We start from the raw sequence: 15,673 nt of genomic DNA on the forward strand, positions 1-15,673 counted from the left end.
CTGTTATCTCTCTATGTAAACCCACAGATAACACGGAGTCCATTCTATACAAAAATCTGCAGATTATCTGACCTGCAGAAGTGTTGCTTGTCCTGCTCAGCAGGAGGGAGGAGGAGGAACACAAATACAGGAAGTGGGAGGCAGACACTGCAGGCAACCTGGCTGAAAGTCTGAGATGGGAAAACCCCTTTAAAAGTGCAAAAATAGATGCACTTCATATAAGACAAGGTGTAGGCCTCCTCATAAATGAGGCACAACCTGCACTAAGCTGTGAGCCTCAAGGGAAATTTACACCATCTTGTAACTGGCATACATTTCCCCTGTCATTACACCATAAATTATTGTAAATCTAGCAGAGCCAATGGTCCCACTTGCCATGCACCCTAATTGAGGAAGCCGCGCAGGCAGCGCAGAAGCGAAAAAAATGCAATTTTTTGGCTCAATGTGCCAATCTGTGCAAGGAAGTTCAAGTTTTTATGAAAACTGGCATACGGGGAATATTAAATGTGTTCCGTTATTTTATCCCTTTTAATTATTTTCTCATTATGTTTACTTGAGGTATTGTTTTTGTTTTTATTAATAATAAATAAAAAAAAATAGATTTTTTTATGATGCTGGTACAGTCTCAGATTGAAGAGACAGGAGTAGGTGCGCTCATTCTGCTCTCCAAGGAAGGTTACATGAAGCAGAGCCATTCAGAAACAAGGGGGCACAGCGCAAGCAACCGCAGGGAGTTTCAGCATCCAAAACCCTGCCAATGAAAGCTTCTCACATTCTACTATGATATGTCAATATGGCTGCAGCTCCTGATTTCTGAATTAGTAAAAAATCTAAACAGAAAAATAACTTATTAAACAAATGTGCTGGATCAAAATCCTATGAAAACTGTTGGTCCCTGCAGAAATATTTTTCAACTATTTATTACAGTAGTGACAAGAATTTACTTTATAATAAAGATTAGTAATTAAAGCTGGTGAGTCCAAATGTATGTTTTCCACTAGATGGGGCTAGGAGTGCTTAGATATGATTGCCATCTGTTCCTGTCAGCCCACAAGTTTATTTCTTTTGATGACTCTTCCCCTCGGCACTTGTCTGCTTTTGTAATGCTTTGATCTTCTCCCCAGGCTATTCCTTATCCATAGTTGGATACTTGTCATACGCACCTATTTTACACCTCTTACAACCTTAAAAAGCAGTTTATCATTTGCATAAGGAAACAGCTAAGCTGCTGTGTAGAAAACACTGATTTAGGAAGCACAATGTATAGAGCCAATGAAATAATGTAAATGATAGAGTAACACAGCCTGCTTCAAATGACCCACAAAAATACTCGAGTATATACTTGAGTATAAGCCGAATTTTTCAGTCCAGTTTTTGTGCTGAAAAAGCCCCCCTCGGCTTATGCTCAAGTCAGCAAAAAAAAAAAAAAAAAAAATTTAGGGGGGGGGGTTATGACCAGCCACAATATCAGTGTATAGAATCTCCTATAAAATAGTGCAAAAAAAAAAAAAGATTTAAAAAAAATAAAAGGTCTTAATCCCTCCTTTCCCTAGAATACATACAAAAGTAGAAAATGACTGTGAGACACATACACATTAGGTATCCCTGTGTCTGACAATGCCCGGTCTACTGAATATAGGGTATCTGCAGTGCTCCTGTTCCGTCGGGAAGGGGTTAATAGGAGCACTGCAGATACCCTACACTCACCGGCCACTTTATTAGGTACACCTGTCCAACTGCTCGTTAACACTTAATTTCTAATCAGCCAATCACATGGCGGCAACTCAGTGCATTTAGGCATGTAGACATGGTCAAGACAATCTCCTGCAGTTCAAACCGAGCATCAGTATGGGGAAGAAAGGTGATTTGAGTGCCTTTGAACGTGGCATGGTTGTTGGTGCCAGAAGGGCTGGTCTGAGTATTTCAGAAACTGCTGATCTACTGGGATTTTCACGCACAACCATCTCTAGGGTTTACAGAGAATGGTCCGAAAAAGAAAAAACATCCAGTGAGTGGCAGTTCTGTGGGCGGAAATGCGTTGTTGATGCCAGAGGTCAGAGGAGAATGGCCAGACTGGTTCGAGCTGATAGAAAGGCAACAGTGACTCAAATAGCCACCCGTTACAACCAAGGTAGCCAGAAGAGCATCTCTGAATGCACAGTACATCGAACTTTGAGGCAGATGGGCTACAGCAGCAGAAGACCACACCGGGTGCCACTCCTTTCAGCTAAGAACAGGAAACTGAGGCTACAATTTGCACAAGCTCATCGAAATTGGACAATTGAAGATTGGAAAAACGTTGCCTGGTCTGATGAGTCTCGATTTCTGCTGCGACATTCGGATGGTAGGGTCAGAATTTGGCATCAACAACATGAAAGCATGGATCCATCCTGCCTTGTATCAACGGTTCAGGCTGGTGGTGATGGTGTCATGGTGTGGGGAATATTTTCTTGACACTCTTTGGGCCCCTTGGTACCAATTGAGCATCGTTGCAACGCCAAAGCCTACCTGAGTATTGTTGCTGACCATGTCCATCCCTTTATGACCACAATGTACCCAACATCTGATGGCTACTTTCAGCAGGATAATGCGCCATGTCATAAAGCTGGAATCATCTCAGACTGGTTTCTTGAACATGACAATGAGTTCACTGTACTCCAATGGCCTCCACAGTCACCAGATCTCAATCCAATAGAGCATCTTTGTGATGTGGTGGAACGGGAGATTCGCATCATGGATGTGCAGCCGACAAATCTGCGGCAACTGTGTGATGCCATCATGTCAATATGGACCAAAATCTCTGAGGAATGCTTCCAGCACCTTGTTGAATCTATGCCACGAAGAATTGAGGCAGTTCTGAAGGCAAAAGGGGGTCCAACCCGTTACTAGCATGGTGTACCTAATAAAGTGGCCGGTGAGTGTATATTCAGCCAGGCTGAATTCCAAGTGGGGGAAGAAAAAAAACAGTCCTCAAGCTCAGGGAAGGGGCAGACAGACAACCAAAAACCCCCTCCCCTTCCCTAGCACCCAGTAACTACTGCACCCAAAAACTCCTACCATTTTAATTTTTGACATTTTCCAGTAGCTGCTGCATTTCCCCCCCTAGGCTTATACTCGAGTCAATAAGTTTTCCCAGTTTTTTGTGGTAAAATTAGGGGCCTCAGCTTATATTCGGGTCGACTTATACTCGAGTATATACGGTAGATAACACAGGGGAACAAAAATTTTTTTTTTTCTGTTGAGTTAAATTTTTGAGCTGTTTAATACTGAAATTGACATGCTGAAATTGACATGCTGAAAATATGATACTGAATACTGAAATTGACATGCTCAAATCTGCAGTTACTTTTCTTCTATCACGTCAAGTTTTTTCTCTACAGTGTATCTTGATGTGACCACGCTAGGCTATTTGGTAACGCATGCGACAAGGTGGTGGGAGGTTGTGCACCCATCTCCCGCGCGCGTGGTGACGTCATAACTGTCCCGACTGACTGGGAGAAGACACTGAGAGGTGAGTACTCAGTGTCGGGCTGTGGGGAGCACCATGGTTACTATACAGTGCGAGCGGGGGGGGGGGGGGGGGTGATAGGCAGTATACTGTGTGTAGTGGGGCTGCAATGTAGCACTGTGTGTGTAGTGGGGCTGCAATGTTGCACTGTGTTTATAGGGGGGCTGCAATGTTGCACTGTGTGTGTAGGGGGGCTGCAATGGGGAATGTGATTGTGATGGAGCAATGGGCAGGCTTTGTGCCCTGCACTCCAGACATCCTGTGTCCTGTTCTAGTCTGCTACCACAGAATAGAACAGAGCAGGCCTCGCACACGGATCTGTTTTCACGGTCGTGTGCGGGAAGCCTTAAGTATATTAGTCCGGCCCTCTGAAGCCATTCCAATTTCTAATGTGGCCCCATGGGAAAATTGCCCACCCCTGGTCTAGATAGCTATCGTTTTCCGAATTTTGTTGTGAGTTCTTGTTTGTAGACAAGCAGTTAACAGAATTTATTCTTTTATAGACATAAGTACTTTTTTGCTTTCCATTCGATCATGTCTGTGGCTTCATCTTCTCGTCGTAAGTGCCTCAACAGCCCTGATTCGTTTTGTTACATCTGTGGCAGTTTCACCATTCCAAGTCAAATCTTTACTACTTCTAAAACAATGGACCAAACTGAGCAATAAATAGCAATTGTAGGAAGAAAATAACTCTAGTATATTCAGATTAATTTCTGCTTCATTGTCATGTAAGTGTATATTTTGTAAGATTTTCACGAAAAATGGAGGGTATCCTGGTATTCTTGACGTGCTAGAGAAAAACGGGGGTCATTTTTGGAACCAAGAGCTAAAAGTAAGTCTGAAACAAGTGTCAGATCTAAGTCTACAAAAATTGTGTTCCCAGTGTAATATTTATAAGATGCCATATAAATACAGCTAATAAAATGTATTGCTACATTCCAGTTACCAATTACATTCACAATAATATATTATAGAATTGTATAACATTTGCAAATATATATATAAATGTTACCTTAACATAATGAATGAGACGTTGCTCTTCATTTACTTTATATGTCTCCACTCCCAGTTCCTTGGCGACCCTTATGATCCTGTTCTGAGTTGGACCAATATAAGCACCACCAAGATCCACATATTTGGCTTTGCTGTTCTATATGAAAAGCAGTAAAATTACTTTCAGTATGCAACATTTATAAAATATGCTCTAGTACAAATATAGACAGGTACTATATCAGGGTTTTATCATTTATTACCATTTTTATACCAGTGAAGTACTCCCTTTCTCTGTACAGTACAGGCATACCTACAATAGCTGAGAGTAAATTTCTCTTCAATTGGAAGCTTCTCAAATCAGCCATGAATATTCTTAGCCCAGCGTGCATGTGTTATGAGAGCGGAGAGGGTAATAGACCACTGTTGTGAATCATAATATGGATGGTAATGAGTAGCCACATGAGGCGCGAAGCTACTCATGGGCCTAAAGTGCACTAAAACTTCATGCACATTTTAGCTTTATTGTGCAGCCCCCAGACCAGACCACCCACCTATATGGGCAAAATATATGTAAATAAACATTACCCATCCTTCAGTCTCTATCCATATCATCAGAGCTAAAGGAGTTTCTACATATTATGTTACGTGTTATTTCTACACTAATAGGTACTGTAGAATTTGGGAAAGTAGTGTAATATACGTACAGATAACTTCCGATTTTATTTCAATGCATTTAATTTTGTAATATTTAAAATGATTGTTTTCAAGGCTTTGCTAATAATGAATATAGAAATTCATTTCTTTGCTATTCCATTTTTGCTTGTTTTTTTAATAGTTTTTTTTATATGCTATGGTACCAATCCTTTCATATTCCCATCCATTCAGCCATTTTTTATATCCAGTGAACTCACCTTTACAGTAAAAGTCCGTCCTCCAACTCGATCTCGAGCTTCTAGAACAACTACACTCAATCCTGACTCTACTAGCAATTTAGCTGCTGAGAGACCTAAGAAAGACAAAAACTCATCATTCAGAGAAAAACTCACGTGAGCTAACTGTAGGGACAAATATTCTGGTAAAATAAAAACTCAATGTGATTAATGGGTAATCGTGAGCCTTGCATATAGGAGAAAGTATAGAAAGGCTGCCATGTAGTTGCCCATGTAGGTCAAAGTAATACTTGCCTGGGTCCATGTGAATAGCAGTATTTGTTGGGAAAAGATTCAGCCACCTTATGGTTTCCCTTGTGGCACTGCCAGGATGAGTTGAGCTCATGCTCCCCTAGAAGTTGATAAGCATGGCCAGAAGTAGACAACCCCTCATATAGATGGTTGTCACCTTTTCATGAAAATGACAGTACCTGTGTAACGTCTCTGCCTGTTCGGGTCTCTGCACCAGGTGTGTACAGTTTCATTATTTGCTTACAGTTTTTTGTTGCTCTGTCTGAACACAGCTCTATTATCTATTCCCTGTAATTGAATTTCTACCACACCCATCTCCTGCACCTTGTTAATCTTAGCTTTGCCTGTGTGATTGACAGCCTGTCTACCAATCAAATCTAGGGCATGTCCTGGGCTTCCTATATACAGGTCATCGGCCCACACTTGCTGGCTATTTTGACTCTCACCTGTGACTTTGTCCTCGCTAGCTTCCTACTTACTATTACTGACCTCTGACCTTCAGCTTCCCCTATGACTTCTCTTTTGAATTATTATTTTTTATTATTCCCCTATGACTTCTCTTTTGAATTATTATTTTTTTATGTAGATTGTGAGCCCCATATAGGGAACACAATGTACTTTTTTTTTTCTCCTATCAGTATGTCTTTTATAGAATGGGAGGGAATCCATGCAAACACGGGGAGAATATACAAACTCCTTGCAGATGTTGTTCCTGGCCGGATTTGAACCCAGGACAATAGCGCTGCAAAGCTGCAGTGCTAACCACTGAGCAACCATGTTGCCCCTTTGAATTACAAGTTTGTACTGCTTTGTCTCTCTGGTTTTGACCGTTGACTTGCTGACTCCCCTTCTATGCTGTTTGTCCAGTCTTGTTCTGTGTGACACTTATTTCTAGAAAGGGTTTTTCTGCCCAGTCATCGTCTGTCGCCTAGGGCAGTTCAGGCGAGTAGGCAGGGACAGGAGCTGGGTTGCGTTTAGGACTCTCTGTCTCTTTCTTCCCTTCTTCCTGCTTTAAGCAGCAGCATTAGGGAATTGCACAACTAGCAATTCCCTTACAGCCTACCTATGATAAGCTTGTTGATTTATTTATATGCTTGTTTGATGCTTGTACAATGCTCATTATTGATTAATACAATATTAGGTTGGAGTTTGCTTCATTTTCAGTAACATTACCATTTACATAACTAATTTGATATAGAACATTTGAACAACATAAATGCATTACCTCAACAGATTGAATGCTCTGTATGTGACGCTATATTTCTGCCTAGCAGGGGAAAACTTAGTTACATTTGGCTTTCCAAATGAAAGGCAGAAGTTGATGGTCATTCAGCAAAATAAATAGATATTCATGGCTTGCCTAAGTTAGTAATATAACATGATTCCATTATTCACATGATATATAGTAACCTATTTGTAACAATCTTCTTTGAATTATGCATGTTTATTTTGTGCCACATATAGCATATGCTCACTTATGATTGTATGGTATTTACTATGCATGTAGTTTACTCTACACACTTCCTATGTCTAGTATTAGATATAGACGCAGGCTCCATAGCTTGCCTCTACAGTCTCTACCCTCATTATTTAGTTCTATAGTGAAAATAGGACTAAGACTGCCTGTACTGAGCAATACATGACTCTACTAAGCCCCACTACTCTCATGGTGCATCCCTTCCACTCACTAGCCAAGGTTGTGCTATGCAGAGAGGTTGAGAGGCAATATATCTTTCTGTAAAGGCGGTATAGTAGGGTCACTTACTAGGTAACTAAACCCAGAATGAGCAAAGATTTGGATCAGTACAATGCAAGTTATACTGGACTTTCTATGTTTATTGTGGATATTTTTGATGCAGCAATTAGTTAAATGGACATTTTCTTTGTGTTGAGGGAGGGGAACAACAAAGTGAAGATTGGTAGGGGGGTGCAGGTAAACATTGGTAAGGTGTGAGTTACTTCTTTAGTAGTTTTCAGCAATTTTGAGCTTGTTCTCAAAACTTTTATTGGCTGATTCTTTTAAATTTTTTGGGTTACTTTATTATTTTCTGAGCCCTGAGAAAAGGCGTTGTGCCCCACTAAACCCTACACATGCAAACGTCCTCCGTAAACTTTCATTATCACCTCTCAAACAGGAAATTATGTTGTAAATGGCCATCACTACCAAAAATGATTTTCGTTGTACTTCAGTAAGGGGAAATAAATAACCACTGACAGTACTTTAGTGCATATTGTAGGCAGATAAAATTGACCATCATCTTATACAAAGCAAATAAGTAGAATGAATACACACCAGGCTAGCTGCAGCACTAACATTGCTTTTTATGACTTCACCTAAATCAAATATTGTCCTTATCTGACGGAGTTACATTTAATGCCGGCTGTCCACATCAATTTCCTGCTTTTCTGTTCCAATGACCTTTACAGCAACCAGCTCATTTCTCATAATCATATTGTGTACAAGAAATACAAGGTGCAAATTTTCTATAGTTACTATAGCAGTTTCACTGCTGCATGTGCACATCAGTTTAAAGAAATAGGGAAATTTCAGTATATTTGGAAGCTACTAATATTCATAGGGTATCAAACGTTAGAATTGTAATTGTACATGTTTCTACAGTCTGAATTTATGTAGTCATATCTTCTATATCACAAGCAATATGTATATACCAATTGTATTCTTATATAAGTCTGACAGAATGTCTCACTAAAGCTCCCTAGTGAATCCCATCTATACACTGCAGGAAAATATACGCAGCGGAGACTGCGTTGCTGGCACAGTTTTTCCCTCACCATTTTTTCGCTATGGCCTGCAACTTGGGGTTGCCTTAGGCCTCATTCACATCTGCGTTGGTATTCCGTTCGGGGGAGTTCACATGGGGACACACCGAACGGAATACCAAATGCACTGGCAAGCGGTGTGCAGTGAAAGCACACAGACCCCATAGACTATAATGGGGTCTGTGTGCTTGCTGCGTGATCTCCGCAGGGAACATGCGGACAGGAAAATACTTCACAATCTACTTTTCTGTTCCCTGCGGAGATCTCATGGCAAGCACACGGACCCCATTATAGTCTATGGTATCTGTGTGCTTTCACTGCTCACTGCTTTCAAATGCGTTTGGTAGTCCATTCAGGGGGTCCCCATGGGGAATATTACTGCTTGGCTGTAGGTATAACTGACATGCTGTGGTTTATAAAAACCCGAGTGTTTTTGATATCGTAGCATTTTTGCAGCAGATTGTTTTCTGCAGTGTGTGGATGGGATTAACCAGAATCCCATCCACTTTGAAGGTCCTGTAATACGCAGCATTTCTTGCAGCGGCCTGTTTGCAAAGTGGGGCCCATGGACTAAAGGGGAATTAACATATCCTGTATTTTCCTTTAAATTAAACCAGACAGTACTATACAATACCTGAGAAAAGACACATGGGACATGTATGTACGTCTAGAAAACCTATGTATAAAATACATGATATATAATGGTGCAAAATGTGAGAGGTGTGCCCATACCTCTCCACTGTGTAGCAAGTGCAACAATTGGCCAATCTGACATATTTTAATGATTGATAATATATAATTAAAATGTTTCTGCTGTGTTTCTGTTTATTAAATCCCTTCCTATGAGGCATATGTTAGTGGTATTGGAAGAATATTTCCACACCCTATCTAACAGTGTATACCTTCAAAGTAAATACTATGGACCCAGTATATATTAAAAGACCAAATATATGGTGTACTTTAGACTTTTGTACTGTATGTTTAATCTTAATGTTTTATAGTCTTTAAAGACTCTGGCAGTTAATCCTACAAATTTCAGCTGGGCCATCTAATGTCTATTAAATGTGCAATCGACATTCATTCAGGTCTTGTCCGTGAATAAAATGACACGAGGAGGCTCAGGCACGACTCTGGGGAGCCATTTAGCTCATTTGGCCAAACAATAAAAGCTGTTTTTCTGCAAACCGACATAGCCCTGATGTACAGGAAAGTTACAAACCCACTGTCAGTAGCTTCATATGAACAAATATGGTATGGTAGACGCTCTTTAATATTCCATTGGTTTGTACAGTATATTACATTCACACCACATATCCTATGATGTTGATGAAAAATTCACTAGTTCTTATTTTTGAACAACCTAGAACCTAAATAATCCCCCCATTTCCTAATATTATTGCAACGTAGTATTATTATGTATCATCTAATGTATTTTTATTATCATCTTGTGTATTATTATGTTTCATCTTGTGTATTGTTATTATCATCTTGCGTATTATTATGTATCATCTTGTGTATTGTTATCTTGTGTATTATTTTGCATCCTCTTGTGTATTGTTATTATCATCTTATGTATTATTGTGTATCTTCTTGTGTATTGTTATTATCATCTTATGTATTATTATGTATCATCTTGTGTATTGTTATCATCTTATGTATTATTATGTATCATCTTGTGTATTATTATCATCTTATGTATTATTATGTATCATCTTGTGTATTATTATGTATCATCTTGTGTATTGTTATCATCTTGTGTATTATTATGTATCATCTTGTGTATTATTATCATCTTATGTATTATTATGTATCATCTTGTGTATTATTATGTATCATCTTGTGTATTATTATGTATCATCTTGTGCATTTTGTATCATCTTGTGTATTATTTTGTATCATCTTGTGTATTGTTATTATCATCTTATGTATTATTATGAATCATCTTATGTATTGTTATTATCATCTTGTGTATTATTGTGTATCCTCTTGTGTATTGTTATTATCATCTTGTGTATTATTTTGCACCCTCTTGTGTATTGTTATTATCATCTTATGTATTATTATGTATCATCTTGTGTATTGTTATTATCATCTTGTATATTATTGTGTATCCTCTCGTGTATTGTTAGTATCATCTTGTGTATTATTTTGCACCCTCTTCTGTATTGTTATTATCATCTTGTGTATTATTTTGCACCCTCTTGTGTATTGTTATTATCATCTTATGTATTATTATGTATCATCTTGTGTATTGTTATTATCATCTTGTATATTATTGTGTATCTTCTCGTGTATTGTTAGTATCATCTTGTGTATTATTTTGCACCCTCTTCTGTATTGTTATTATCATCTTGTGTATTATTTTGCACCCTCTTGTGTATTGTTATTATCATCTTGTGTATTATTGTGTATCGTCTTGTGTATTGTTATTATCATCTTGTGTATTAGGTATATTACCGCAGAGAGATAATTAATTGAATAAATGGAAGGTTATTTGATTTTATGACTATTAAATTACATTGGCTGCTATTACATTTATTGGCACTTGGGGGAATGCTTTACTTTTCTATGTCTAATGGCAAGCAGAGCCGTCCACGCCAGGGGCTTCCTGTGGCTTTACTTTAATTAAATAATGCTTTAAGACAACCTCATTACATCTGTCCTTTGGTATCATCAAATACTATTACTTTGATTAAGAAACATGACCATGGTTAAATAGGAAATCAGAAGCAAAAAACGAAAGATTTACAAAGAGCTACCACTTACCAGTTATGAAAAAGCAAAAACAAGAGGTAGACAGCACCGCACTGTATGTAGTGTAGTAAGTCAATATAGTGAGGGACAATCCTAATGTGTAGACTGCTCTAACCTGAACGGGTTGTGAGGGATCACAACTACCATTAGAATTTTAGAACCGTTTGCTAGGGAGTTCCTCCCTGGGTGGATTCCAAGCTGCAGTGCCTAATCACCAATGGTGTGAGGATATGTACCAAGGACGGTAAAGAAGGGCCGCGCTTCACCCATCAGAGTTAGCCTAACTTCATATAATTTATTGAGGTTCACACACAACGCATTTCGAGTCATAACACTCTTTTTCAAGTGCATAAGAACTTCTTCCTGTCGGCTGGGTGAAGCGCGGTCCTTCTTTACCGTCCTTGGTACACAGTTATGAAAAAGGGAACAGTAACATTTGTAAATGTTGTCTTACAATATCTGTGTGCTAAGACACAGTACTATGGAGCCATAGGCACGCCTGGAGTTGCTATATGGTACCTTTCTATGGTGCTGTTATATGTACAGTAACTAATACAGCATAATTTTTCAGCAAAAAACTGTTTGTGCGTCTGAATGATAAATACCAATACATAAATGCTATAGGTGTTGTATTGCAGGTAAGTTTTACAAATCTGAATTATGTTAATGTGAATACGTTCTTTATAAAGATGAATTTAATATATAGTATTATAATATTTAATATAATTTTAAGTTCATATCCCTGCTATCAATGGTGAACAGCAAATTAAACAGTGCCCCTAACTGTTGGCCGAATGACCCCCTCTTGATTATTTTCTTCCTATACACATGCACTCTTGTCTCAGTTCATTGGGGACATGTTCTTAATGGGAAGAGTGGAGAACAATGCTATCACTTTACACCCTGAGGGAAAAAAAGCATCAGGTATGTTGAACTACTTAATCTTTGTGTTTCTAAAATAGGCCATCATGGGAGAGTCAGGAGAACCTCTTCCCAGTACCTTGGAGAGATGTTTCTACAGTTTCCAAATATACCTCTGTTATTTAGCTTTGAAGCCCCTTTTTCATTCAGATCACTGTGTTATTTATATGCGGTAAAAGTGGTGGGTGACAGAAGGATACTGTCCGTGGTGAGCTCCATGCTGGAGAATAAATCCCATCCCATGTATGAGACCGTGACTGCACTTAGCAGCACTGTAAGTGACTGACAGCTGCACCCCAAGTGTGAGAAGGAGTGCTATTGGAGATCTATCCTCCCAACCATGGTCAGGCTGTATAATCTACATCAGACCAAGTGAAGATCACTCCGCACAGAGATCTAAATGATCCTGAAGTCTTCTTTTTTATATATATATATATGGTAACTATAGAATCACTTCTACAAGGTATTGGGTTATAATAAATTTCTGGCTGACAGACTCCCTTTTAATAGGGATGAGAGAGTAGTATTCAATCGAGTAGGTATTTGATCGAATATTACGGTATTCGATTGAATACTATGGTATTCGAAATACTCATACTCGTACGAGTATTTCAAATACCGTAGTATTTGATCAAATACCTACTTGATCGAATACTACTCGCTCATCTCTACCTTTTAACAAAACCTTTCTGCCCTAGTTGAGGGGAGGGAAATGTGTTGTCTGAAGCGCTTCTATCGCTCTACCTCTATGTTTTCTTCTATCGCTCTACCTCTATGTTTTCTTCTATCGCTCTACCTCTATGTTTTCTTCTATCGCTCTACCTCTATGTTTTCTTCTATCGCTCTACCTCTATGTTTTCTTCTATCGCTCTACCTTTACGTTTTCTTCTATCGCTCTACCTCTATGTTTTCTTCTATCGCTTTACCTCTGTGTTTTCTTCTATCGCTCTACCTCTATGTTTTCTTCTATCGCTCTACCTCTATGTTTTCTTCTATCGCTCTACCTCTATGTTTTCTTCTATCGTTCTACCTCTATGTTTTCTTCTATCGCTCTACCTCTATGTTTTCTTCTATCGCTCTACCTCTATGTTTTCTTCTATCGCTCTACCTCTATGTTTTCTTCTATCGCTCTACCTCTATGTTTTCTTCTATCGCTCTACCTCTATGTTTTCTTCTATCGCTCTACCTTTACGTTTTCTTCTATCGCTCTACCTCTATGTTTTCTTCTATCGCTCTACCGTTATGCTTTCTTCTATCGCTCTACCTCAATGTTTTCTTCTATCGCTCTACCTTTACGTTTTCTTCTATCGCTCTACCTCTATGTTTTCTTCTATCGCTCTACCTTTACGTTTTCTTCTATTGCTCTACCTCTATGTTTTCTTCTATCGCTCTACTGTTATGCTTTCTTCTATCGCTCTACCTCAATGTTTTCTTCTATCGCTCTACCTCTATTTTTTCTTCTATCGCTCTACCTCTATGTTTTCTTCTATCACTCTACCTCTATATTTTCTTATATCGTTCTACCTTTATGTTTTCTTCTATTGGTCTACCTCTATGTTTCTTCTATCGCTCTACTTTGATGTTTTCTTCTATCGCTCTACCTCTATGTTTTCTTCTATCGCTCTACCTCTATGTTTTCTTCTATCGCTCTACCTCTATGTTTTCTTCTATCGCTCTACCTCTATGTTTTCTTCTATCGCTCTACCTCTATGTTTTCTTCTATCGCTCTACCTTTACGTTTTCTTCTATCGCTCTACCTCTATGTTTTCGTCTATCGCTCTACCTTTACGTTTTCTTCTATCGCTCTACCTCTATGTTTTCTTCTATCGCTCTACCGTTATGCTTTCTTCTATCGCTCTACCTCAATGTTTTCTTCTATCGCTCTACCTTTACGTTTTCTTCTATCGCTCTACCTCTATGTTTTCTTCTATCGCTCTACCTTTACGTTTTCTTCTATTGCTCTACCTCTATGTTTTCTTCTATCGCTCTACTGTTATGCTTTCTTCTATCGCTCTACCTCAATGTTTTCTTCTATCGCTCTACCTCTATTTTTTCTTCTATCGCTCTACCTCTATGTTTTCTTCTATCACTCTACCTCTATATTTTCTTATATCGTTCTACCTTTATGTTTTCTTCTATTGGTCTACCTCTATGTTTCTTCTATCGCTCTACTTTGATGTTTTCTTCTATCGCTCTACCTTTATGTATTCATAATAAAGAAGTATCACAAGATAATTTTTGATGATGTTATTGATCATCATAGAAATCATTTGTTTGAGAGCCGACATTATTATTTACCGTACTTGTATGTCACATTATATTTGTCTAGGCTTGGTAGATAGAGGAGCAGATTTATTTGATCAGAGCAGTAATTTTTTATAAGTGTACCCTATGATGTGACTTAAATTGCTGTAAATTTAGATGGATTGCTACACTAAATGACCCTCATATGTTTAGTTGAAAGAGGAAAGTAGTACATACATATCTCTTGTCAGAAGCCTGAGGCTGATTACTGGCATATGCTTAGATCATCTTACCAATGCTATTGTTGCTTTAGGTGCTCTTGTGTTACCATGGCAACATTAAACCAAGATGTATCTCCTTGTAGATACAGTGACAGGAGGACGTTCTGCAGCTGCATCTTTCATTATGTCTAACATGCAATGAGCAGGCTGTAAACTTAAAAGACAAATAGGATTTAGGATTGGAACTGTATATAGCTATACCTTGGCTTCCCTTTGATGTACATTATATATTTATAGTATAGATTGAGATTGAAAACACAGAAACATTTTTTGTATGTAGTTTGTGTAGTACTAGTACTAGCTTAACCTCCCAACAGACACATAAAAATTGCAAAAATCCTCCTAAAAATGTCATTTGTTTTTACTGCAGATTTTGAACTTCTGTCCATTTAACCCTTAAGTGATCCGACTAACTTTAGCCTTAACATTTTACCCCCTCTCTGTGTTCCAGCACCCATAACTTTTATTTCAGACCTTGTAAAGCTACATGGATGCATATTATTTACTGAATACATTTCTTATAAGGGGGGGGGGGAGGAAAAACTTCAATTTTACTACTGTTTTTAAAGGTTTTTGTTTTTTTAAAGGCACACACAGTGTTGTATAAATAACATGTTAACATCATTTTATGATCACTATAATTACAACAATACCAAATTAGTATAGTTTTTTTTTTTTACTACTTTTGCATAATAAAGCTTTTTTTTTTTTTCCAAAAATTCATTTTAGTTTTTTTGTGTGTTGCGATTATATTTCATGACCCGTAATGTTTTTCTTTTTCTATCGACTTGGCTGTGTGAGGTCTTGTTTATTGAGGATGTTTTTTATTACACAATGTAGGGGTACATAACACTTTTTGATCAATTTTTATTTTTTGTTTTTTAGAGGTGAGATGAACAGAAAATATTATTCATCACATCTGAATTTTAAGGTTTATGGCATTTATCATGTAAAATAAGTAAGGTATTTTGTTATTTTTTTCAGTAACAAGGAGGAAATTTTTTTTCTAT

The 15,673-nt window shown here is 38.1% G+C and overlaps 1 protein-coding gene across 1 annotated transcript in view; it reads right to left on the bottom strand.

Moving 5' to 3' along the window:
• The window catches only part of LOC142194711 (amine oxidase [flavin-containing]-like), a 67,408-nt gene that overhangs the window by 32,415 nt on the left and 19,320 nt on the right, over positions 1 to 15,673 (bottom strand). The window contains exons 2-3 of the mRNA XM_075264020.1: positions 5,413 to 5,507; positions 4,521 to 4,658 (exon numbers count right to left, since the gene is read on the bottom strand). Of these exons, the coding sequence (XP_075120121.1) occupies positions 4,521 to 4,658; positions 5,413 to 5,507 (233 nt within the window). The remainder of the gene's footprint in view (positions 1 to 4,520; positions 4,659 to 5,412; positions 5,508 to 15,673) is intronic.

Source organism: Leptodactylus fuscus, chromosome 2 (assembly GCF_031893055.1).
Source record: "Leptodactylus fuscus isolate aLepFus1 chromosome 2, aLepFus1.hap2, whole genome shotgun sequence".
Taxonomy (NCBI): Eukaryota; Metazoa; Chordata; class Amphibia; order Anura; family Leptodactylidae; genus Leptodactylus; species Leptodactylus fuscus.